At 50.5% G+C, this 23,367-nt stretch overlaps 9 protein-coding genes and 1 pseudogene across 10 annotated transcripts, besides 6 other annotated features; 4 read left to right on the forward strand and 6 right to left on the reverse strand.

The window, feature by feature from the left end:
- Window positions 1–1,343: 1,343 nt before the first annotated feature.
- Window positions 1,344–3,257, reverse strand: EKO05_0009071 (annotated as a pseudogene). The gene has a single exon. A coding segment is annotated over exon 1 (1,914 nt).
- A 926-nt stretch (window positions 3,258–4,183) lies between these two features.
- On the reverse strand, window positions 4,184–4,550 carry EKO05_0009072 (uncharacterized protein; the record flags this gene model as incomplete). The annotated part of the gene is made up of 2 exons (XM_038942181.1): window positions 4,184–4,329; window positions 4,394–4,550. 2 exons carry the CDS (start codon window positions 4,548–4,550, stop codon window positions 4,184–4,186), a joined length of 303 nt encoding a protein of 100 aa, XP_038795685.1.
- A 283-nt stretch (window positions 4,551–4,833) lies between these two features.
- On the reverse strand, window positions 4,834–5,109 carry EKO05_0009073 (uncharacterized protein; the record flags this gene model as incomplete). The annotated part of the gene is made up of 1 exon (XM_059637456.1): window positions 4,834–5,109. One exon carries the CDS (start codon window positions 5,107–5,109, stop codon window positions 4,834–4,836), a length of 276 nt encoding a protein of 91 aa, XP_059493439.1.
- A 2,990-nt stretch (window positions 5,110–8,099) lies between these two features.
- EKO05_0009074 (uncharacterized protein) lies at window positions 8,100–9,178 on the forward strand (the record flags this gene model as incomplete). Its single annotated transcript, XM_038942105.2, has 7 exons — window positions 8,100–8,283; window positions 8,334–8,387; window positions 8,438–8,566; window positions 8,622–8,669; window positions 8,719–8,739; window positions 8,792–8,812; window positions 8,862–9,178. 7 exons carry the CDS (start codon window positions 8,100–8,102, stop codon window positions 9,176–9,178), a joined length of 774 nt encoding a protein of 257 aa, XP_038795686.2.
- Window positions 8,449–8,547: a tandem repeat.
- Window positions 8,619–8,659: a tandem repeat.
- Window positions 9,179–9,842: 664 nt separating the features above from the next.
- EKO05_0009075 (uncharacterized protein) lies at window positions 9,843–11,127 on the reverse strand (the record flags this gene model as incomplete). The annotated part of the gene is made up of 3 exons (XM_038941927.1): window positions 9,843–10,438; window positions 10,495–10,859; window positions 10,913–11,127. The coding sequence occupies 3 exons, from the start codon at window positions 11,125–11,127 to the stop codon at window positions 9,843–9,845; spliced, it is 1,176 nt and encodes a 391-aa protein (XP_038795687.1).
- Window positions 11,128–11,179: 52 nt separating this feature from the next.
- Window positions 11,180–11,215: a tandem repeat.
- Window positions 11,216–11,807: 592 nt separating this feature from the next.
- Window positions 11,808–14,015, reverse strand: EKO05_0009076 (uncharacterized protein; the record flags this gene model as incomplete). Its single annotated transcript, XM_038942146.1, has 3 exons — window positions 11,808–13,531; window positions 13,582–13,706; window positions 13,750–14,015. The coding sequence occupies 3 exons, from the start codon at window positions 14,013–14,015 to the stop codon at window positions 11,808–11,810; spliced, it is 2,115 nt and encodes a 704-aa protein (XP_038795688.1).
- Window positions 14,016–14,840: 825 nt separating this feature from the next.
- EKO05_0009077 (uncharacterized protein) lies at window positions 14,841–15,139 on the reverse strand (the record flags this gene model as incomplete). The annotated part of the gene is made up of 3 exons (XM_059637457.1): window positions 14,841–14,854; window positions 14,916–15,046; window positions 15,117–15,139. The coding sequence occupies 3 exons, from the start codon at window positions 15,137–15,139 to the stop codon at window positions 14,841–14,843; spliced, it is 168 nt and encodes a 55-aa protein (XP_059493440.1).
- A 111-nt stretch (window positions 15,140–15,250) lies between these two features.
- Window positions 15,251–17,659, forward strand: EKO05_0009078 (pre-rRNA-processing protein esf1; the record flags this gene model as incomplete). Its single annotated transcript, XM_038941847.2, has 2 exons — window positions 15,251–15,527; window positions 15,624–17,659. The coding sequence occupies 2 exons, from the start codon at window positions 15,251–15,253 to the stop codon at window positions 17,657–17,659; spliced, it is 2,313 nt and encodes a 770-aa protein (XP_038795689.2).
- Window positions 17,660–18,255: 596 nt separating this feature from the next.
- Window positions 18,256–19,618, forward strand: EKO05_0009079 (uncharacterized protein; the record flags this gene model as incomplete). Its single annotated transcript, XM_038942092.2, has 3 exons — window positions 18,256–18,356; window positions 18,408–19,054; window positions 19,107–19,618. 3 exons carry the CDS (start codon window positions 18,256–18,258, stop codon window positions 19,616–19,618), a joined length of 1,260 nt encoding a protein of 419 aa, XP_038795690.2.
- Window positions 19,232–19,270: a tandem repeat.
- Window positions 19,619–22,161: 2,543 nt separating the features above from the next.
- On the forward strand, window positions 22,162–22,383 carry EKO05_0009080 (uncharacterized protein; the record flags this gene model as incomplete). Its single annotated transcript, XM_038946697.2, has 1 exon — window positions 22,162–22,383. One exon carries the CDS (start codon window positions 22,162–22,164, stop codon window positions 22,381–22,383), a length of 222 nt encoding a protein of 73 aa, XP_038795691.2.
- A 361-nt stretch (window positions 22,384–22,744) lies between these two features.
- Window positions 22,745–22,779: a tandem repeat.
- A 67-nt stretch (window positions 22,780–22,846) lies between these two features.
- Window positions 22,847–22,892: a tandem repeat.
- The last annotated feature ends 475 nt before the right edge of the window (window positions 22,893–23,367 follow it).

Here is a 23,367-nt window from a genome sequence, read left to right on the forward strand (position 1 = left end):
CTCATCAATGGGTAGGTTTGTTCGTTGCAGTCGCTCTTGTAGTCCAGAGCGTGCTAGGTCACCGCCATCATGTCTTGTTTTTGCGTATCAAGCAGCGAACCTGGATATCACATTCTCATATTTGGTTGGGGCGCTTGGTACTGTTTGCCGGTGCTGGGAATATATTAAGCGGGATGATACTAGTTGGTCAGGGTAGACTTTTCACTTCCCTTGTGGGTGGTTTTGTTTTTCTAGAACTAGTTGGACTTGGTCTCTGGCCGTGGATAGTGAAGCGACGTACCAAAAGATAGTGGCCCTGAAACGAATTGGATCTTGTAACTCAGCTGCAAATATTAGCAATGGCTATATGCATTATCGTGGCATAAGACATTCTCTGTTCTTTCTCTGCACGTGGTACGTGAAGTTGTTCACAAAACGACCGGTTATTTGATGTTTCCTTCGTCACTTCTAAACGAGAAATCTAGACATCGCCATTTTTCATCACACCAACTATCGTGTGGCGCAGTATCGACTCAATCATAATTCTCTAGATTGATTTGCTACCTCAGGACATCTGAGCCAAATAGATCCTCTCTAAGAAAATCTTACTAACAGGCTACCATGGGGGATGGCGCTAATTTCTTCGAAACACGAGGAACATGAAACAATCATAAGTGACGTCTTACACGCTACCCTTCCTTTGGCGAACAGACCGGATGTACTCAATCATATTCTTTTGAGGCTTGCGGTTGCCGGCTAGGATTTCCTTTTTGTTATGCGCAACCATGTTATCTTCGCCTGTAATAGCATAATCTAGCTATTCTTACGTGGAACTAGCGCATCAGACCCAAATAGAAAATGCTGGCAGCGAAGAAGGAATATGTATAGCCAGTGGCGAAACTGTGTATGTGTTAATCCGCAGAAATTGACTTTATTAAGGTGCGTTGGTAATCTTACGGATGTCTACCTCCGCTAGAGATATCGATTGTGTTTAGAGAGACGCTTTTCATAAAGCCGGGGAGTGGAGGTGCAGAGCCTATAATAAAAGCCTATAATAAGAGCGAAGAATAAGCGCCAATCTGTAGCGTATTTAGCCAAGTAGCAATTTATGGCGTCAAGGTGAAATATTAGTTGAGTAAAACAATAACACTATAACTTAGGAAGTAAGTCTACAGAAGATTCTCCTTTATACACTTTCTCTAGTACAATCTTAAACTTACTCTAGCACGATCTTACTATAGCATAACTGACTTAGCTATATTCTCTCCAGAACTAGTATGTAGCTACTTTTTAGGCATAGTTCTGTTACATTGTGAGATTTTGCTCTGTTCAGCAATTCAAATGGTAATTTACTCGAGCGCCTCTTACGTCAGAAATAAATCGAAATTTGTTCCAGGGCCAAAGTTAAAAGCATCTGCCATGAGTGTGCCCCAGTCCTCCAGAAAGTCTGGCGATTGCTGAAAGTCTGAACCTCCGAAAACGCTGGCATCTTCATCATTCTGCCTGTACCTTACCAAATTTTCGAGCAATGGCAGGCAATAATTCCCTACCTCTTCTGCAGCCTTGAAAATTATCCCCGGCATTTTATTTTTGCTGATGTGTTGTCTGATCGCGTTTATCTGCGCAGACAAAACGGAGAGAAGCATGTGTCCTTTGATACTCGTCTCACCAGCCTTAATGCATTGCAGGTACCAGTCTGCGGCATCTTCGACTATGCTGAGCAAATCTGGCCGTATATTGATATCACTAATGCTGTCTTCTTGATACAAGGCGCGTAGCTCAACACCCAATAATGACGCGGACTGGAAGGCGAAAGCGCGAAAGAACCCAGAGCCACAACTACAGAGCCGTGCCAAATCGTCTTCTCCGTATTGGAACGATGGGTTCCCAGTGAGAGCACGGGATGAGCCTGCCAGTGACCAGAGCTTGAGTGACGAATCTACCACAGTCTTCCTTGCGTAAGCGTAAATAGCTTCGTTTAATGATGCCGAAAAGAATTGTAAATGAAGAGATGACATGTATCGAAGTAGAACAAAGTCCACCGTTTGTATTTCGAAACGTGTTGGCGCTGAAGCTGCATCGGCAGGGAATATCTGAATATCGGAACGCAATTTTTTGTAGGCAGCCCTAAGATCGCTATCAATCCGAAGTGTTTCGTGGTAAGTACCAGAGGAACAGAAGTCGTTAAGAAACTTGACAACGGCAAGACGAGCGGGCAGCGTCTGCCTGAGAGCCATTGCAATGGAAGCTTGTGTATAAAAGGAAGATGGTTTCGGTTCAGGTTTTGCAGCTTCCAGGTCTGCGTCGTTGAAATTACCTGGCGGCTTTGTGTCGAATTCGATCAGCGATATAAAGCATGGCCCACCAGAAACCAAACCCGACTGTAGGGAGATTTCCATTATTGTGTTCTATATCCGTCGTCTCATTTCGGCGTCGAAAACTGACATGTTTTGCAGCTGAGCAGGGTCTTTGTGCAAGCCCATGTAGACTGCAGATCGTACCACAGCCCCAGCAGATATCCAAATCAGCTCGCCACCAACATCAACGAGCTCACGAGTGAGCAGAACGAGGATGTTGTTCTGCAAGAAACGGATCCCAAGCTTTGACTTGAACGCTGACGACATGAGCCATGTCTGTGCCTCATACACCCAGCGGGTAGCTTCGATGCGCATCGAGAAGGTGGAGTCGTAGAGTGTAGCACCAATGGCCAGGATCAGCTTCAGCTGCACCATGAAGGCAGTATTCGACTGCGAGCCTGTTTTCCAGATGACTACATATTCTTTCTGAAAGGTTGGTATGTGTGCGATACGATACAATGTCTCGATGGTACGCAGATAGCCGTTCACGAAGACATCGCAGATATGCTTTGGAGGCAGTTCTGCTGTGGGTGCAGTTGGCCATTGCGGTGCGCGCTGCGCCTTTACAGTTTGTGCCAACTTTTTGGCTCGTTGTACGCCACTGGGCAACTTCGGAGAGGTGCCTTTCATGTAGGATTCGATCATCTCGATGATGTCCCGGGAAAGTGCAAAGCTTGATATCCAATGACTCTGCCCAAACACTCGATTCTTGTGGGCAACACTGCGAACGACAGCCTGAGCTTGACCAAACAATCGGTTTTCCTGGACTACGTCGAACGTCCCCCCAAGTGTGGACTTCACCTGATCATTGCTGTACGGAGGCGGTGATGCTACGGATTTTGATGTGACAGATGGTGCTGACGAGCTGGGCGTGCTGGCTTGGGAAAGCTGTTCTTCTAGTTCTTGTATCCTCAATCTCATAGAAGTTAGGCCTATCGATGCTTGACTGCTGGACACTGAGGCTGCATTGAAGCTTGGTGCTGGCAGTGTGATGGTTTCTTCGGATCCTGGTGCAGGTGCGATAGCAATCTTGTGGCCAGGCGCAGGCTGTGGATTCGTTTCTTACACACATAATGCGTTCCTCGAGCGGACACAGTTGCCGCAAGGCATCTCTCTGTTGCAACGTATCTTGCGGCGTCTACAGAGAGTACAAGATCTTGTGAGGAGTTAGTACTAGTGCTCGTGAGTAGACTAACCGAACTTGTATTGCATGTCGCTTGCGTCTCCGAGTAGCGTCTGTCATAGTTTCGTTCTGTGAATTGGGATGAACGAAGCAGAGAAGCAGAAGCGGACTGGGAGTGTCAAGAGTCGAGGCCCTGTCAATGTGGCTGCCTTATCCCCGACCGCAGGTCGATGTGATTGGCTAATCGACCGATATCCCCGAATCTGACCATGCTTTCCCGAATGTGGTGCGCGTATTTCACAATGGCTGGATACCTTACATACGCTGCTCTTCATTAGAACATGTATGCGGGTCTACCCAACACTATGTTTGGAAACGGCGTTTTAGGCTAAGCTGTCGGCCTTTGGATGTTGACAAAATTTCTCAACGGGCGTGCGGTAGGAATGAAGATGGCGCATGTCTGGGTTTGTACTGCATCTTCAATATGGACTACAGCTTGAAATGCTCAATATAAGATACCTGCCAAGAGCGCTAATAGAACGTGCAGGGGTATGAAACCGATCGCCGACTCTAACCAACACTGGACATATCGAACATACATCTGCAGAGCAAATTATGGGAACCTGTTCACGTACACAGTCTCGCCTGCTGTTTGTCCTGGCCTCTCCCTTTGATTGCAGATGCGGAAGAAGCTATTGATTTGTGTCATTCGACCGCGTCTGCCTTATGCGCTGATAGGCTCGTAAGTGTTGTGGGCTTGACGGTTGGAGAAGAGGTAGTAGATGATCATGCCGACGACGGGGAAGAGGAAGACAACGAGGGCCCAGATGACCTTGCCAGAGACAGGGCGGTTCGACTTGAAGATCTCAACTGGGGCATGTGTGTCAGCTCAAGCACAAGAAAGAGTAATCGAGCTGGATATGAAGAGACTCACTCCATGCAATGATGTCGAGGACAAGGACGATAAATCCAACAATCCCTCCTCCGGTTCCAGCCTGCCAAGGTTTGGCGCTCTGGACAGTAATGGGTGCAGCCTCGACGAGGAGGAACATCGACAGCTGGAGGAGCGCGGCGAGAGCGTAGTTGAACATTTTGGTGGTGGTGTAGAAAATTGAGATTGATGCACGAGTACTGTTTGAACTTGGTGCTACCTGTTGTCGTGAAGAATGGTGGTGATGTGGTGCGCGACTGCCTACGAGAGGGGCTTGTATACCAATGCACGGTCCACGTACGTCATTCTTGATCACGCGTCCCTTTGTGACGCATCCTGCAGCCTCGAACTTGCTCTGCTCCAGCAGCAAGAACTTCAACATTCATCCAGCTATATATGCACTGGCTCAGCCCTCGAGTCTCTAACCGCGATGCAAAATGCGTCTACTCTCGGCTTTCTCGCACGGTCTGCGGCGTTGGCCTTGGGTGATCTTGAACGCAAACATTCGTAACGTGCAGATGATCACTTAAAGCGCTGCAATAGGCACGATCTGCGACTGCCAGACCACGAGTAATTGGAACAGAATCCTCACGATACCACGAGATGAATAATTGATCTCTGAAGAGAGTACGGTAAAGCGTCGAGTCCCAGGTCGAGAAGACTGGCCACGTGGTGGCAGCTATGCAAAACTTGCCGACGGTTCTTTGGCCGACGGGCATGATAAGGGTCCCTTCAAAGACGGTGTTGTTTGAAATCCTATCCTATGACACAATATGTGTTGTTGTGATGGCCTTCCTTCAACTGTAAGCTGGCCTTGAAGTTCTCACGCGCTGTCGTTGCCTGCACCTGGAAGACACTGGCTGGCTCTAAATGCGGAAAAATCGCATAGCTACGTAGAATACCAATGATTAGTTGCCTACTACTTTGTGAATTGCTGTACGAGCTACTTTCTGTTGAGCAGGAAATGGGCTGGAGGGGGTTGGAGAAGACAAAAACTTCATCTGGACCATGGCATTTACAATCGAAGCATGAATGCTGGTGTCAACTCATACCATCAGAATTGCCCACTCGCATTATTCTTGTTCTAGCACTGCATTTCGGGACCGCTCCTTGCGACTCGCTCATTACCCGGATACCGCGAGTAGCGAACGGCTGTTAGCATCTGGGCGGTCATGTCGACGCCTACCAACCTTGAGTACACACAGCCATCGTGTAAACTAATCCACACGAGACGTAAAACCCACAAACCCCGTCAAGACAGTTTCTACAACTCAACGAGAGCAAAGTCGCTGCTACGTTTGTGAGTCATTTCAACGGACCCGTCTTCCAAACCCAGAGGGAAAAGGCGGAGGGGTGGGGCTGCTACATCTGCATCAGAGATCGAGTGGAGTCAAGCATGGCCTACATCATGAATCACGCAGAACAAAGAGTGTGGAGATTTAGGACATCCAGCATGATCTAGGCACGGGATCATCGGTTATAACGTTGTGCTCTACTGCAAGCACTTCTCCTCACCTGTTGGCATGCTGACTACGAGCTTCATTTGAGCGGTTCAGCAGCTACTGGCCACTTTACTGTCCATCCTTTACGTTCACTGGCTTGTTAGGTTAATTGTTTCTGCGGCACTGTATGCCACCGTTTCTGTACAGAAAGATTCCAGAACTCCCGCTCTATTGATAGAGTCTTTGCATAGATAGAGAGTATATATGGAGCCCTTGATACTCAATGTGCATGAAGACAAGTTTGATGCAAAAGATGGTACGTTGACCGAGCTATGAGCTACTAGTTTGCTGTGTTAGCTTCTTGTCATGAACTACGGATTTTAGTCTGAGGCAATTGGTCTTGGCTGTATTAAGCCTTCCGTAGCATACCTGCTTACCGGTAGGCAGTACATCTCAGCAGGTGATGCGGATATTACAGATGCAGGCTCTCACAGGGTTAAAATTAGAAGCATTGAGCACTCGTTTCAGGGAGAGATCAGCCCTTGTCAGTCACCAAGACATCTTGTGGATATGAGTGCTGATGATTCCTCTCAGACACAGCCCGATGCTGTGCCAAGCACTTAACCGATTTCATGAACGTGCGTTGGTGAAAGCTCTCAATTCTCAGCTCTTATCGTACGATGGCATTTGAGCTGATGACAGACAGTACACACACGGGACAAGCCTAGACCTCTAGTATAGCATGAAAGTCTACTGCGATTTTGATACGTTCAGTGGCGAAGAGGCATTGCTGTTCTAAGAGACAGAATATGTCAAAAATCAATAGACCTTTGCTTCTATAGCGTCGCTCAACTGGTAAGCAATGAACTGGGCTGCAACTGAACGAGTAGTCCTCTCTTGGCTCACTAGTACCAACGGCCAATAGGCAAACGACGTGCCGAATAATCTCGTCATCGCGCCAACGACGGGGGCAGTACTGTTAGATGGCTTGATACTAGCGTACTTACGCTTCATTCATCAGTGTATCTGCAAGTAAGGCGAGTATGCGGTTTAACCTTTGTTGTAAGTTTGCTGCAAGTCACCAACATGGCGAAGATCACACCTCGGCACTCTACTTGGTGCGTTTACTGGTTGGAACATGCAATTGAGGCGATCTGACCTTTCACTAAAGAATTTCTGCCTCAAAAAAGATTCGAGGAAGCTTTGAAAGAATCGTAGTTGCTTAGTAAACATCGGGTGAAGGCCTGACCCACGTGACCAGCCCTATGACCGGCATATTACGCAGACTAAGCCTCACAAGCTATACGCCTTTCGCCCTCTCGATGGATTGATTTGCCATCTAGGTTCAGATGTGTCATATTAGGCAAGACCTGCCCAGGCGCTACCCCGCGTCGCGTCTGGGGAAACACCGTGCTGACCTCTCAGCAGCCCACAACCGCCATTGCACCCCAGCAGACACGAGCGCTCCAAAGACGGCTCCCGTTATGAATTTACAGTGACGATTTGGCATTCCTACATGTACGTAGATGTGCCGCCCCCAAGGCCTTGACAGCTCTGGCAGCGGCGGCATTCTGCCAAGCCCACCATCTCAAGCTTCAGCTACCAACACCGTTCAGCAAATCGACCGTCTGGTCCTTGAAAGGTGTCTCTCAGCAGTTTGGATTAGACTCCGTTACGATGTGGACCCGGGCTGGGCAATATTCTCTTGCAGATTTCTAGTAGCGACCTCAACGATGAGCGCTCCTTAGTGGTCGCTTTTCCATGGGGAAATGACGTCCGGAAAAAGCATGCTCGGGGAATCGTGGAATGGGACCGACAGTATCGTAATTGCCAGATCTCCAGCACAGTATTGGGAGGCTTTTACCAAGACCCTAGTACTGTTCTAACGGGATACATCACTGTATCAAACGTATCCACGCAGGCGGCCTGACTGAGAGCCCCCTGGATGGTTGATAGTATGGACAGTTGAAACCGTAAAAGGGATATAAAGAGGAGGGTGAGCATCCTCACAAGTTCGACATCAGGCAACGAGACAAGTTCATAATCCTTTCTAAATCGGTCGCTGCAATATCGATCGTTCTTGTCTCTCGCTCATACAATATTCACTTGTCTTATAACATCAGCACTAACGAACAATATGCGTCTCACTCAAGCTGCCGTTGTCGCCATTTTGGCCTTCACCGTGGCGGCAAATCCCATTCAGGCTCGCCAGGAAGTTCAGTCCATCAATGAGTACAAGACTACTCCAGAGACTAAGCACCCTATTGATGAGAAGAGAGATCATCCCCCACCTCCGCCCCCTCCTCAGCCTAAATACACCCATGATCCGCCTGAGGAAGAGCCAAAGAAAGGATGAGCCCAAGAAGGACGAGCCCGCCAAGTGCCATGACGCCTACGGAAAGGAGGTGAAGTGTGAGGAGAAGAAGGTCCCCAAGTATCCTACTGAAGACAGTGAGTCATACTATTGCAAATATTCAAGTACAAGCTCAACACCGTTACAGAGGACAAGAAGTGTTACGATGCACATGGCAAGGAGGTGAAGTGCGACGAGAATGGTAAGTTTGTAACTGCTATCTCAACTGAATCTCGCCGAAAATTTGTGTAGAGAAAGACGACAAGGAAAAGGAGAAGGAGAAGGAGAAGGAGAAGGAGAAGGAGAAGGAGAAGGAGAAGGAGAAGGAGAAGGAGAAGGAGAAGGAGAAGGAGAAGGAGAAGTATCCTATCAACGATGACAGTAAGTTGGACCTTTAGTTTGAGACCTACAGGATCTTTGCTGACCTTTCTTAAAGAGAAGGACCAAGACAAGAAAGATAAAGACAAGAAAGACTGGGCGAAGAGTAAGTCTGTCCTGTCCAGAGATGGGTGGTCGCGCTGACAATCTTGCAGAGAAAGAAGAGGAGCGAAAGAGTGAGTGCCGCCATGCCACTTTCGTCGCAATATTTACTGATTCTTACCGCAGAGAAAGAAGATGAAGATCAAAGTACGCAGTCAGCCAAACATCGCTGAGCATTCGCTGACGCCTTCTGCAGAGAAGAAAGAAGAGGCCGATCGCTACAAGCCCCACCCGCAGCCAGCACCAGCACTCAAGCCTGAAAAGCAACCTCCCAAGCATGAGAGTGAAGGGTACAAGCCATCGCCGCCTGCCGAACAGCCAAAGAAAGAAGAAACAGCCTCTAAGCCTGAGGTCAAGAAGCACACCTTTGATGAGGAGGTCACTCTCAAATGTGAGGGCGGCCATATCGTCATTACCGGCAAGGCGTACTACGGTTGTTTGCTTCGAACTCCCCTGGGCACTATTCACTTTATCTCATTGGACATATCTCGCCCATGGTGGCTTGAGGCGTGAGATCACCCGACCTGGAACTGATCGAGGTGAATGCCAGCTCGAGCTTGGCTACATAAACATCGGTTCTATAACCCTTGTTCTCACTGAAGTCCTTCTTTAATGACTATAATACAATATCCTGCCAAACAAATTCCACTATTCCTACAAAACTTTCTATCTAACACGAGCTTGAAGAACTTGACCTGAATACCTCCACTAAACAGCACAGTACTGGAGGCAAAGGTCTCGCTTTTGAAGTTTGCACAAAGAGGCAGACAGTGCCTGGAGGTTTGTACTATGCCAAAGCTGATGTCAAGCAACGATGATACCACATTAGATTCCTTGACGTATCTCATTGACGTTAGCCACAAAAACGGCAATGCAGGCCGCGTGTTGCAATGCCCGCACAGTATCAGGCAGAGGGATACTGGGTGGAGTGCTTGCGTCCATTCTCATGACTTTTCGGAGTATGGCTGACGTTCCATTCAGTTCGTTGGCGTTTCCCGCTCACGGCCATTCGCAACGTCAGACCACTTCAGATCCATCTACATCCTGTTTTCGAGTACCTCAAATTGAAGCGAGACAATGAGCTTACATGACCAGATTATATTGTTGTATTTACTGAGTCTGCGGTATAGCTCTTCGGCAGGAAGCGAGAGAACCTCCAAACCAGTCTATACAACATCTATTGATTCCTCCCGTACCCCTGGAGTCCGTGAGGCTTGACCGGCTGCTGGTGTGGAGGGACCTCCAGGTTGCCCGCAAAGGCCAGAAGGCCTACATCAGCACTCGTTTTGTTGACGTTGTATTTGGCTCCGCCCAATTCGAACAAGAAGTTCATTGGGAAACCAACATCGAAATCGACCGCCGAATCAATCTCTTCGATTTCCTGTGCACTCAACTCAATACCCAACGCCTCAATGTTGCCCTTCAAATGCTCAACCTTACGTCCACCGATAATTGGGTAAACGAATGGGTACTTGCTTCTCACGTATGCCAGCGCAATGGATGTGATGGCGGTGCCCTTGCTCTTAGCGACGGCCTCGAGCCTCTCTGAGACCTTGATGTGTTTGTCTGTTGCAGGACCAAAGTTGCGACCCTGCTCGTTGTTCTCGCGCTTCTCCTTTGTAGTGAAGTTTCCGCCACCAAGGGCACCCCAGGGGCAGAGCGCCATGCCCTCATCGCGCGCCATAGGGATGATCTCGCGCTCGAAGTCGCGCTCGGCGGCGGACCAACGGCCTTGATAAACGCTGAAGGGACGTAGGCCGTGATCGCGGGCGTCTGAATGTTTGTAAGACCTCGTTGTGATTGGAGATGCGAAGTGATCGAGTACTTACATTGGTTTGCCTTGCTCACTACCCATGCAGGTGTGTCACTCACACCAAGGTACAGAACCTTGCCCCTCTGTACCATATGGTTGAGTGATTGCATCAGCTCAGGGATGCTTGTACTGAAGTCCCACCAGTGAACGTAGAGTAGGTCAATGTAGTCGGTCTGGAGCTTTTTAAGGGAAGCCTCAAGCGAAAGGTGGAGCGACTTTGTCGAGTTTCCGGCGAAATTTGCTAATTGACGAGGCTTGGTCTTTGGGTCGGGGTAAAGAGTGGTGAACTTTGTGGCCAAAACAATCTCAGCACGACGACCGCGCTCTTGCATCCACTCGCCAATCCATGTCTCGGACTCCTCGTTCTGATAGTTGTTGGCACTGTAATCGCGTTAGCACGTTGTCGGTCTCCCAAGTTGCGATACGATGCCTACGTGTCAATAAAGTTACCGCCCTGTTCGTAGAAGTAGTCCAAAATCTCGAAGACGGTCTTCTTATCGCACTTGCCCATAATGTCACTCCAGGCGTCGCCGAAGTTCATGGCTCCAAGACACAGTGGTGACACACGCACACCTGCGGATGGGGAGAGGATGCGCTGGAAATCGAGCAGCGACTTCGCTACTGGGGCATCGCCAAAGGGAGACGGCATTGTGGTAGTAATGCAATTGGTAGTAATGCAATTGGTAGTAATGCAATTGGTAGTAATGCGATTGGTATTGGTGGTGATTGGTATTGGTGGTGTCTGGTAAAATTGTGGTGTTGCGTGCGCTTGTTGTTAACAATTGATGCTAAGACGGGCGCGACTTCTTATACGCTCTCAGCTCCTTCCAACGATCAGGCGTACTCATGCCGTTTAGCGGGCCATCAGGGTCCATAATTCGCCCGAATTGCACTTTCTCGAAGTTGCTGTCGCCGATGGATGTCGGGCGGCGGAGACAAGATCCTCACATGACGGATGTGAGAAAGCGCCAGCGGCGTTAGGAAGCTTAGCTCCGAGGATCTGCTGACTGGTGGACTACAATTTGTCGCAAGGTCATGTTTCGACATCTAGCAACTCTCACACGGCGGACAAATTCTCGGAGATAGATAAGAAGTGGATGCGTATCGATTAGAAAATTATCACTAATTGGCAGACGCAGGGAGGGAGGGGTACGGAGGAGCCCTCAGCAACGTGCATGGCCCGTGCATGGCCACTGCATGCCGGTTGTAGCTTCGTCATTTCGTAAAGCACTTATATTGCTGTTAGGATCCTATACGGTCCATTGTGCTTAAGAGAGACTTCGCAGGGGCGATCAAGATTCGGCTCATTCAATGGTACTGAGATGACTCTCACTGGCTCCCGTACCCATCCTCAAAGTTTAGCAAGTCTCGATACTCTTGTGCCCACCTACTCGAGTCGTGCGAAGCGGTCGAATCATCTGACACACTACGCTTGTGTGTTGGACCATCTACAGGTTTCAGAGATCCAGTGCCACGGTCCTCATCTGGTACTGCAGACGGGCGGTACGCTTTATATATTGATGGCGTGCCTTCACCTGAGGAAGAGAGCAAGTCTTTGTCAGTTTCAGACTGTGGAAATACGAAGGCTGAGTATCTGTAGGCGTTTGTTTGCCTAGGAAAGCCGAGTGTTGACTCGTCCATGCGAACGGAGTGACTCAGAGACTGGCGGTAGCCATGAAAGCTCGTCCCTCCAGCGACTAAGCTTGCCGGTAGTGACCCAGAATCAAGGGGAACAGATACTGCACGCGGACACCCCGGTCTGGAGCAAGCGGGGATGTCGAAGGGTCCGTGGTCTTGAGCGACCATATGCTCTGTGCATAGTGACACAATCGGTTTGGCTGATAGCTCGGCAACAAAAGTATGCTTGGTCGGCACCGTAATATCAAGCTCAAAGACAGAGTTCGGAGTGGTTGGTGGTGGCGCAGACAGGTGTCTTTGGTGCTGAGCTTGCGGCTGCGCGCTCCTGTGGTGTATTTTAGAGGCAGTATGCATCTCTTCAAGACCGACTAAGTGAAGTCCTTCGCGTGGATGTACGCTTTGATCTTGAAAGTACTGCTGGAGAGGGATGTCTTCTCCCTTAGTACCGACCACGTGGAGACTCCCCTTCTGGGACTGTATCCCCTGAGTTGGTGTACCCGGCGAATTCATCCTGTCAGATTCTACGCTACTTGTAGTACTGCTCTTGCCCGTTGATGGATTTCGATTCTGATTTTTGGTATCACTCTTTGTCCTCATGTGCGTAGGCTGGAAGCTGCCTCCGTACTCGAGCTGTGAGCTTGCGTGGTTCTGGTATTGGCTGGCAGAAGTCGATAAGCTCGGCACATTGTTGAGATGAGACATTGCATGATACTGTCGGGGAGATGCAACAGCCGTGATGTCTTGGACGTTAACACGCAACGCGGGTGTTGCATTGTGTATTGCGGTCAAATCTGGCATAGATCTGCGTGCTTGTTTGGCAGCCGCCACCGCCGAGAATGATTGTGGTTTCGCCGCGTTTACAATCTGTAAGCCTACAATGTGCGACAATCGTCTCGGATCTTGGAGGTGACCTGTCGATTGTGGTCTTTGGTTGGTCGCGGGTCTTTGGTGTGATGTGCCACTGCTACTGCTCCTTGGTTCGCTGACGTTCCGGTATCGTGAACGCAAAATTCTAGCCTCACTTTTGTGCTCCGGCAGTGGTGTTTGCGGAGCTGGTGGCGTGATCGCCATGATGGGCGGCGGATCTGTGTCAAGCAGTATTCGATAGCACAGGCGCTGATCGTCCATGGGTAATCGTGAAAAGAAGGAGGTACCTAGAAACAGTTCTCGTATCTCTCTAGCGTTCAGCCCTGCGCGTACCTGCTGCATGTTCGCGCTTTCGTTCTTGCAAAGATACAGCAGATCTTTCCTAGGATCCCATAGAAGGTCACGAGCCTTGCAGTAGTACAACATCGTGGCTACTAAAAACAGTGTATTAAGACATTTGAACGGCCTGTGCTGGCCATTAGATGTCTTCAAGCTTAGCTGAATAAGATTCCTGCTAAGAGCCCCGGCCGTTGGAGTACCACAAGAACCTGAAGGATGTCAAGATAGGACCAAAATACTGCTATGATCTGCGACGAACCTGAGGGAGCTAGATCTAGCTCGATGCATGCATTTACTGTGCATCCTTGATCCTTATACTCTGGGCCAGTCCATACGAGTATCTTGAAAGGGAGGAGCGGATTCACACCTGTAGGTAACCGAACCCTAAGCCATTAGAGTGTGCAAGGTACAGGTGATTGAATCATACCGTTGGTCGGACTCCAGCTTGGATCTGAGTCGATCAAAGTCATTGTCGTCGTACGCAATGTGCAGATCAGGCATTTCGCGCTTGTAACCGTGACATAGCATTGCAAATCCGCCCATGAAACCGAAAGTAAACTTCTTAGTGTCGAAGAGTGTCTGAACGTGACACGCAGCTGCTAAAAGATTTGTTCTCGCTGGAAGGCATTTTCCACGTTTCCTCTTGTAGTCGTCAAAGTCGTCCGCGTTGTAGTATTTGGTAGATCTCGCCATGTTGATTTCCTCTGGTAGAGAGCTTGTATGTAGATCCTGGCAAGAGACAGATGATATTTCGAGCTCCAGGAACAGACAACAGCCTACGAGATTTTTTTAAATGTTCCAAAGCGTTATTGAAATCGAAGTAGAATTCATCGACCTGCGGTCTGCGGAGATGATGTTGGCTGGATTTCGAAGTCTCCTCGAAGTCGGCGGATCGTTGAACTATAAGCGGACGGCGCAGGGTCGCAAGGCTTAGCGGCATCTGCGTACCCGTATCTTGATATTTCTTACGGGATGTGGCCACTCCGGATGACCTGAGCTGAGGTGGGTGACAGCTGACAAGCACGGTGTAAAGGGCTCGCTGCTGGCAGGCTGAAGTGCTTGTTCGGTCTGCCGCTCTGTCAAACAACAGTTGGACCATATTCCCGTTGTTGCTACGGCGTATTCGGAACGCGCAAAGGCTTCCATGATCCTGGAATTGGGTGCTTTGACTTCATGAGTCGAGTGATGAGGCTGTGTTCTATTCTTGGTGATTTCGCTTACACCCCTGCACTTGCTCACCCTGTTGGAACGCTGCGGCTAGATGAATTGCGTAAGCTAAACCAGAATTAGATCTTGAGCTCCAAAGAAACCACCAAAGAGTGGATAGAGGTCTCTTCCTATGACACTTGCCCTCAAGGAAAGGATGCTGAGATCTCTTAATCCGTGCGTTGGGATGCTATACCGTCAAATGGAAAGTGCAGATCAATCATCAGCAGCAAAATACTCGTGTGTGAACTGTGCTCAGGTTGTTCCAATATGTTCGAGATGTGTTGTCTTAATTCATGAGTGTTTCATCGTTTATATACCACCGCCTATATCGCGAGTTAGCATTGCCGCAACATCAGGCACACGTCTGTCCCAGGTGATACATACCTGACCTGTCTACCGTCACGCTGTAATCGCCATCATTTCTATCCCTCTGAAGTTCTGCCGATGGCCTCGACTTTGTCATGAGGTAACCTCCACCAAGTGACATCGCAGTGATGAGAGTGAAAGTAGACGGACTATAGAAGCAGGTAAGCAAGTCAGTCTTCCCGATGTGGACAACAGCTCCGGAGGAGTGCTCGAACGTACGTAAGAATCCTGGAGTAAGGCATGGGTGTGGTTTTGATATCTCAACTCAAGGTACTGGGGGGGCTCGAGGAGGGATCCAATGTCTCGTCTTGAAGTGATGATGGGAGGGTGCTTGCTTTCGAGGTCGCGTGCCTATGATGCCCTTCGGTAATACGCCCCCGCAAAAGACCCATCCAGGCCCCTGTCAGAAAGACGACAAGCGAACCAACAATGCTCACCGTAGCTCCGCGTTTCACCGCCTTAGTAAGAGGGCAGAACCTCGATTTTTGTGTTGCGGCTTTGCGCATTCTTTCGACAAGCCTGCACGCAATCACAGCACGACCATGCCACTTCCGAAGAGACAGGCTGTCCACGCCAAGGGCGTAAAGGCTACGAATCCCACTAAACATACAAAATCTACCGAATCGAGTGGTAAGTAAGACAAGCGGTACCTGCCGTGTGGCCAATCCGATTACGACCACATTCGAGCCGCGACGCCGTAAGTCTTGTCGCTGATTGCAAATCCAGGAGATTCTCGTTTTGCCAACTTTGAAAGCGACGCTCGTTTCAGACTTCCGTCGAAGAAGCACACCAAGACCAAGCTTGACCCTCGATTCTCGCGGTTACGAAGCGACCCAGACTTCTACAACAAAGCAACAGTAGACAAGTATGGTCGCAAGATCTCGAAAGACGCTGGCAAGAAGGCCCTCGAGAGGCAGTACGATGAAGAGAGCGACGAGGGCGAAGAAGCACTCGAGGGTCTAGTCACGGAGAAGCGAGACAAGTCCGTATTGAAGGAGCTGGAGAGGGTACAGAAGGAGGGCTTTGACCCTATTCGCGACGGCGGACTTGAGTCTTCATCAGATGAGAGCTCCAGCGACGAGGAAGAGGAGGAGGTTGAGGAGCAGGTGGAACTGGCTGGTGACGACAACGAAGTACCCACCGGGGACATCTCTTCTCGACTAGCTGCTGTAAACATGGACTGGGACAACATTCGTGCGAGTGACATCATGGCTGTTGCAAATTCGTTTGTGCCAGCAGATGGGCGTATCCTGAACGTGGTTATCTACCCGAGTGAGTTCGGGATGGAACGGATGCAGCGTGAAGAGATCGAAGGGCCACCTCGAGAGATTTTTGCGTCTACTGCGAACAAGAACGAAGCCAAAATCTCCACACTGGATGATGACTCGGACGCGTCCGACGCGTCGGATGTTAGAGACGAGGAACAGGTTGAGGAAGACCTGCAGCAAGGCGACAAGGGTGAGGAGTTCGACTCAACAAAACTGCGAAGTTACCAACTGGATCGATTGCGCTACTATTACGCGGTAATCACCTGCTCCTCAGCGAATGTGGCCAAGTCGGTCTATGACAACTTGGATGGGCGAGAATACCTGACCAGCGCCAACTTCTTCGACCTTCGATTCGTCCCTGACGGAACCGAATTCGATCAGGATCCCCACGACGAATGCGAAAGGTTGCCGGACGGCTACAAACCCAATGAGTTTACCACAGACGCGCTTACTCATTCGAAGGTCAGGTTGACTTGGGACGCCGAGGATACGACACGAAAGGAGGTGCAAAAACGCGCATTCTCGAGGAAGGAGATTGATGAGAATGAGCTCAAAGCCTATCTTGGCAGCGACTCGGAATCATCTGAGGACGATGAGGAGACAGCTAAGACCGACAAGGCTGCCAGCCTGCGAGCAGCTCTAGGCCTTGAGGCCCCGAGCAAATCGTCAAAATCGAAAACCAAGTCATCGTCGAAGCGAGACCGCGACTTTCCCAAGCCGGACGGGGAGATGCAGATTACCTTCTCCGGAGGCCTGCTGGGCGAGGGCAAAGGTGGCTCTGTCTTCGAGAACGAGGTTCCACTCAACGAAACTACAATGGAGAAGTACGTGCGTAAAGAGAAGGAGAGGAAAGCCAAGCGAAAGGAGAGAATGAAAGCAAAGAAAGAGGGGCGTGACCCAGATGCTGAAGTTGAGGAGACCGAGACAGCCACAGCTGGTGCGGATGGCGACGATCCATTTAACGATCCCTTCTTCGCATCCGATGGCGAAGGTGTTGAAAAGGCCGAGAGGAAAGCGGAGAACAGGTCCAAGCGAGCGAAGAAACGTGAGGAGAAAGAAGCAGAAGAGGCGGCCAATGCAGCTGAGCGGGCTAAATTGGAGCTACTTATGGCTGATGACGAGGACAACAAGATGCGTCACTTCAACATGAACGAGATCGAGAAGGCTGAAAAGGCGAAGAAGAAGGGCAAAAAGGGTAGGAAGAATGCGCCGGTGGTGGAAGATAATTTCAAGATCGATACCAGCGATCCTCGTTTTGCGAAACTATACGAGAGCCACGAGTTTGCTATTGATCCTACGAACCCACGGTTCAAGGAGACATCAGGCATGAAAGCCTTGCTAGAGGAAGGCCGTAAGAAGAGGAAGCAGGGGAGAGAGGGTGATGAGCCTGAGCAAGACAGGCAACCTAAGAAGTCCAAAAAAGTGGACGACGATGGCGATGTGGACATCAAAAAGTTGGCTGCACGTGTCAAGGCAAAGAGCAAGCAAAGATAGCTTCTATAGAACTGTGTACGTCGACAATATACCCTCTCGAAATGGTTCACGCCACGATCGTCTTTCAGGATGTATGTTGGACCTCGATAGCCTCATCTTGCTTCAGACTTGAATTTGCAGAGCTGAGCAGTACTGTAGCCGCTGTAAGCGTCCGTGTGTCGACCAGAAACATGTTTCGGCATTCCTGCTCTGACCTGAGACAACTGACGTCATCGTGTGTTGAAAATCTAGTCGGCAATCGCCAGTGATCTGGGGTTGCACACCAACTTCAGACCGCGAAGACCAAGACAAAAGGCAGTTGCGCTGCAACGAGCCTACATTACGAGAGTCCATACAATACGTCACTGTTCCCAGCGCCTTTGGGAGGCGTCGCGCTATTTGAAACAGTCGTCCTTGACATCCTTGGCTCTCAAGAGGGTGACGAGTAACAGCAATTCCTAGACCTAATGGCCGGAACTCGGCTACCACGCGTGCCAACCCTGCGGGATGACGAAACAGGACCAGTCCCTTAAGGTCCCTCAAGGAATGAATGGGCTCTTCTGGCTGAAGAAGAGTACATCACACTCTTGATCAGCTACCTCGGAATTAATACTAGGATGCGTTTTCGCAAGAAGAAGCGCCATGAGTTTGTCGACGACCAGAAGGATCAGTCACCAGAGTTCGTCGGTCTACGAGACCGCATCGTGCATTTTACATGGTTCGTGACACTTCCCAAAGAGCTCAGCAGGCTCCTGACGGTATGACATAGGCCATGGTTCGCAGCAACAATGTCTACAGGATCTCTCGCTGTTGTCTTGGGCAACACTCCAAATAGGTTCACAGGACTACAGACGATAGGAAAGGTTGTCTTCATCTTCGACCTTGTTCTGTTCCTCTTGTTCAATGCTTTGATGGCGACACGCTTCATTCTCGTTCCGCGCAAACTTGTTGCATCTTTACACCACCCTGTCGAGGGACTGTTCCATGGCACATATTGGGTATCCGCGGCCCTTATACTGAATTGTGCATATATTTACGGCAACGCGAATACCGGACCGTGGTTCCCCAAAGCTCTTGAGGTCTGCTTTTGGGTCTACTGCATTATTGCGTTCATCGTTGGCGTTTTCCAGTACTCGATGTTCTTCCGTTTGGAGCGCCTCAGTGCAGCGGACGCCGTACCTGCGTGGATCTTCCCCATCTATCCACTATTGGTAGTGGGAACGCTGGCAGGTACCATGCTACCCGCTCAACCGACCGGTCCCGGCTGGAATATCTTCGTTGGAGGAGTGCTTCTGCAGGGACTTGCTTGGGTAGTCTCGTTTCTAATGTACGCGCTGTACATGCAACGTTTGATGACTAGCTCTTTGCCAACGCCAGCCACGCGACCTGGAATGTTTGTGTCAGTGGGTCCAGCAGGTAAGCTACATGCTTCTTGGTCCAACTTTTGTCCACCCCTAATCGTGCAAAGGTTACACTGCAGCAGGACTGATTTCTCTCGCAAACCACGCACCCACCTTCGTCAGCGCCAACTACTGGACAGATGGCCCCTCACACGACGGTGATATAGTACGCATCTTTGGCATCATGTCTGGACTTTTCGTCATCCTCTTCTCCTACTGGTTCTTCTTCATCACTACCATCGCGGTACTGGCTGGCGTCCGCAAGATGTCTTTCTCCCTGAACTGGTGGGCCTTCATTTTCCCAAACGCGGGTCTGACCCTCGCAACAATACAAGCTGGCAAAGTCCTGCATAGCGAGGCTATCAACGGCCTTGCTAGTGCGTTGACCATCTTGTTGGTCATCATGTGGTTCATTACTGCATTCTTCTGCATTCGCGGTGTATACCGGGGAGAGGTTCTGTGGCCTGGCAAAGATGAAGACAAGACTATGGAGGGGATCGGCTGGGGTTGGCAAAGCAACAGGAACAATCCTGAAGCAAAGAGGGTGATTGCTCGGAATGGCTTTAGCCGAAATGTTTGATGCATGCACCTGCTACGGATGCCACAACAGACACATTGGCAACGACGTCAGCAGAACAACCGCTCGGCGTCGTCTGCAAGTCTCTTCGCGCCACCCTCGAGCAGTCTCACTGCGACAAAAGTCGATGCATCCATGACGCTACAAATCTTCTACCGTGTCCAGCACCGGGAGCCAGACATTACGATGAGGAAGGGCTCTGCTCTAACGCCAGAAATCTCATGTCTTGGAACCGAGGGGTTAGTCGAGCAAATTCTAGGAGTCAATCGAGATGCTCAGATCATCCGCTTGAGCCCAACGCCATACACATCTATATCCGACAACCTGGGTACATGCCGACCTGCATGTCTTTCACGATCGCTAGGCTCAACAGCCGACGCCCAGAGGCGGGCATTGTTATTGAGTAGAAGAGATCACGATGTATTCATCGCCCGGAACAGCCGCTGAGGCTTTTCAAGGCTTCGAGAACGTTCGCTTCCAATCGAGTGGTATCTCGGTGCCACAATGCTCATAGCTACGGTGGACATGCACCTAACCATACGTCCCGAGATCAGTCAAGCCTCGAAACGGTTCGCAGTTGAAGACCTCCAACCAAGATGATTTCGATCTTTGTAAGGTGAATGGTATAGTTGTAGTCAGAGATGTGACGATTTCCGAAACTTGCCAAGGCTGCAATGCCCTTGAGGGCCGTGCAGATAACAATATCAGCTCCAGGGATGCATGCTGGTAAAATGGGAGCGGTGCGTATGCTACGGTGTCCGGCCAAAGTAGTGTACACTACTAAACCGATTCGATCGGGCCAGGTGCTACGCTGGTGCCATGTTAGCGTTCACTTGAACGCTTAGAAGTCATCCAAAGTCGGATTTTGCAGCGTTAGCCTCTTTCCTCTGTCTGGACGGAATGTGCACTACCTCGGCCAGATATCAAAGCAGGTTGTCATGCACCCAGGTCGACACAAGTGCAGACTCACCATCCAATTTGATCGCAGAAGCGTTGAAACCCTGATGATAAATGCCTGCTGAATAAACAAGCCCCGCATCGTACCAAAGCTCTTCCGAGGTCCACGATACACGGAGCTGTCCGAGAAATCGTGTTGAGATGCAAACTCCAATCGTCGCCGCCACACCTCTGGGGTGCATTGGCGTATCCCAGGCACTGGCCTTGCTTGCTTGGACCTTCCAGGTTCAGGGCTTGGTCGTTCCACCACGTGGTCTCGTGACGCTCAAGTTTGAAGCGGGCGGAATGCTTGGAACCAAGGGTTTCCGCCATCACATGCACAGTGTTCTTGGGTGTTTAGGTAATGGGGCCAGAACGGATCGAACGCTGCCAATCTGAGTTTGGATTGGGTGCGGCTCGGCGTGATAGCAGAACTTTATCTCCAGACTACGTTTGGAGCCCTGGCGAACATTTGCTGCACGGCGTGCATCTGTGTTGCTGGGAGCTGTCCGTGAGGAGTCAAAACTCTATGCTGCTCAAGTTGAGGACTTCCGCACTGCGATCTTCGATTTTTCTTCTTCGTTCGGCACCCACAATGGTTGATGCTAGAATCTTCGGTCGTTCTTTCGGGATGCCCAGAAATGCCCAGCGACGAACCGTTGTACCCGCCCCGCGGCCTCGTCATCGTGAGCCCACACTTGGGAACTGTGCTGCATGCGAACAATCGTTGTAATCCATGTCTGCGCTCGGTCGAAGTCGTGCTCTTGTGTAAGCAACACGTCGTGCTGCAGTCCTCGTGTCTCAGTGCTCGTGACTCACTCGGTGCGATGCTGTTCCCGAGATCGATAGTGCACCCGTATGGGAATATTAATAAACCATCACGAAACACATGGGCAGGCTCGTAAACGCCGACGCACCGAAGTGCAGAACCGCTGCAGCCTCGCTCAACACCAGGCGTCAGCCCCTGCTCAACAGCCCACCATCGGTGATGACGGTGGAGTCTAGACTCCGCTCTCGACACACACTTGCCTGCTTGGCCACGCATGCGGTCTCGTTGTTGGGCAGGTGAGCGCTTGGCCGCTCCGCTGCCAGGGTGAAATTGGCTGGAAGCCTCTTGGTTGGCGACGAGCGGCCCCGCACTTGGTCACATCAGGCGCATCAGACAAGCATGCACAAGTTATCGCCGCGCGCGACGGTCGGATAGAACGGAGCTGGTGTGACTGTTCGCCACGCGTTCTGCGCTCGGTGCACGAATCAGCGCGGCGGCTCAACCGGCGGAGATAGCGAAGTCAGCCCGTCGCGATGGCTGCACGGCCTGATTGGCTGGGGATGCAGGGTGGCATTTGCTTTCAGCCTAGACTGGGTTGGTGCGATGGGGTTAGGGTTTTGTCTATCTTGGGTGCGGTAGGGGAGGGGATAGGCGTTTGCGATCGTGCATGGGGATGGGATTCTGAGGCCTTGATGGAGAGGTATATGTATGAGCCTGGTCCCCACCTAGAAGACATTCAGTATATATCACAGCTATCACAATACAATCAATACTCTACATTGACTGCCCATCTCTTCATCAGCGCTCGACATCAAAACAGCCTCACTGTCGAATGTTCAGAATGTCTTGCCCAGCAACCCAATACGTCTACATCCCCAACCTAGTTGGCCGCCAGATGCTCCGCATTCCCCTCGAGCAAGTCGAGGCCGAGGAAATCACCTCCTTCTCGTCCAGCGTTTCTCAGTCGTCCAACGACTCCATCGAGACCGCACCGACGCATATCCGCGACTCATCGCGCTCACCCAGCATATCCTCCGTCTCGTCCGTGGACGAGACCGAATGAACACGCTAGGATGGCGGGGGCACGCACAAGAAAAGCATCGAACGAAACAAGTTCACCGAAAAAAAAACCAAACTACCATGGTGGTTACAATAAGGCGCTGGAGAACTGCACTGGCAACTCGAGACGGGCGTCGTGGTCGAGCCTCCTCCTTCGAGGCTGACATCACACGGCGCCCGCCGACCCAAAGTACCGCGTACCAGGATTGAGGGGTGTTGCAAACGGAAGCAGCCAACAAGCAGCCTGGCGAAGCACATGGGTGCGGGGTTCCACAAAGGACTGCAGTCGGGGTCATGAGGTTATCAGTACCGATAAAAGAAGGTTTCGTGGGAGCACACAGATGGATGATGGAGGGGAGAGTGCATGGTTGGTTGGTTGGTTGGTTGGTTGGTTGGTTGGCGGGCTTGAGGGGTGGAATAGTTTCGGTGATACCCATTTGATCTTTACTACTTTTAACGATAATGCAATCACATCACTATCATATCACATCACATCACGATCATATCACATCATCGCGCATCTGCTCTCATGCTGTCGTGTTGTCGGCTGCTGGGTGAGGAGGAGCTTGACAGCTAGGGTGTCGGAGATGACTCGTCGCCGTGGTGGGCAGTCCGGTAGGACGGCACACATAACGTCTGATGTCTCGCGTGGCATTGTACCTCATGATCCTCCTGAAACACAACCTTACTCAACAGCCTCCATAAGCCTCAACAAGCTTTCTGTCACGGTCTCACCTTTCTTACTCCCTGTGGTTCGTCTCTGGTTTTACGGCGGTGTTGCAGGTATTCTGGGACAGCGGATAGTCCGTCCTACAGAAGGTGACGGCCGCGAATGAATCATTCATCTCCACCCTCGATCACCATGTTTTCAGTCTGATTATTAACGATCCACTGAATCCACGCATCCTTGAGGTCTTGTTATTGTGGTTGTGGTTGTTGGCTACAGTGACGGCCGCGAATAAATCATTCACCTCCACCCTCAATCACC

Source organism: Ascochyta rabiei, chromosome 16, assembly GCF_004011695.2.
Source record: "Ascochyta rabiei chromosome 16, complete sequence".
NCBI classification, from domain to species: domain Eukaryota; kingdom Fungi; phylum Ascomycota; class Dothideomycetes; order Pleosporales; family Didymellaceae; genus Ascochyta; species Ascochyta rabiei.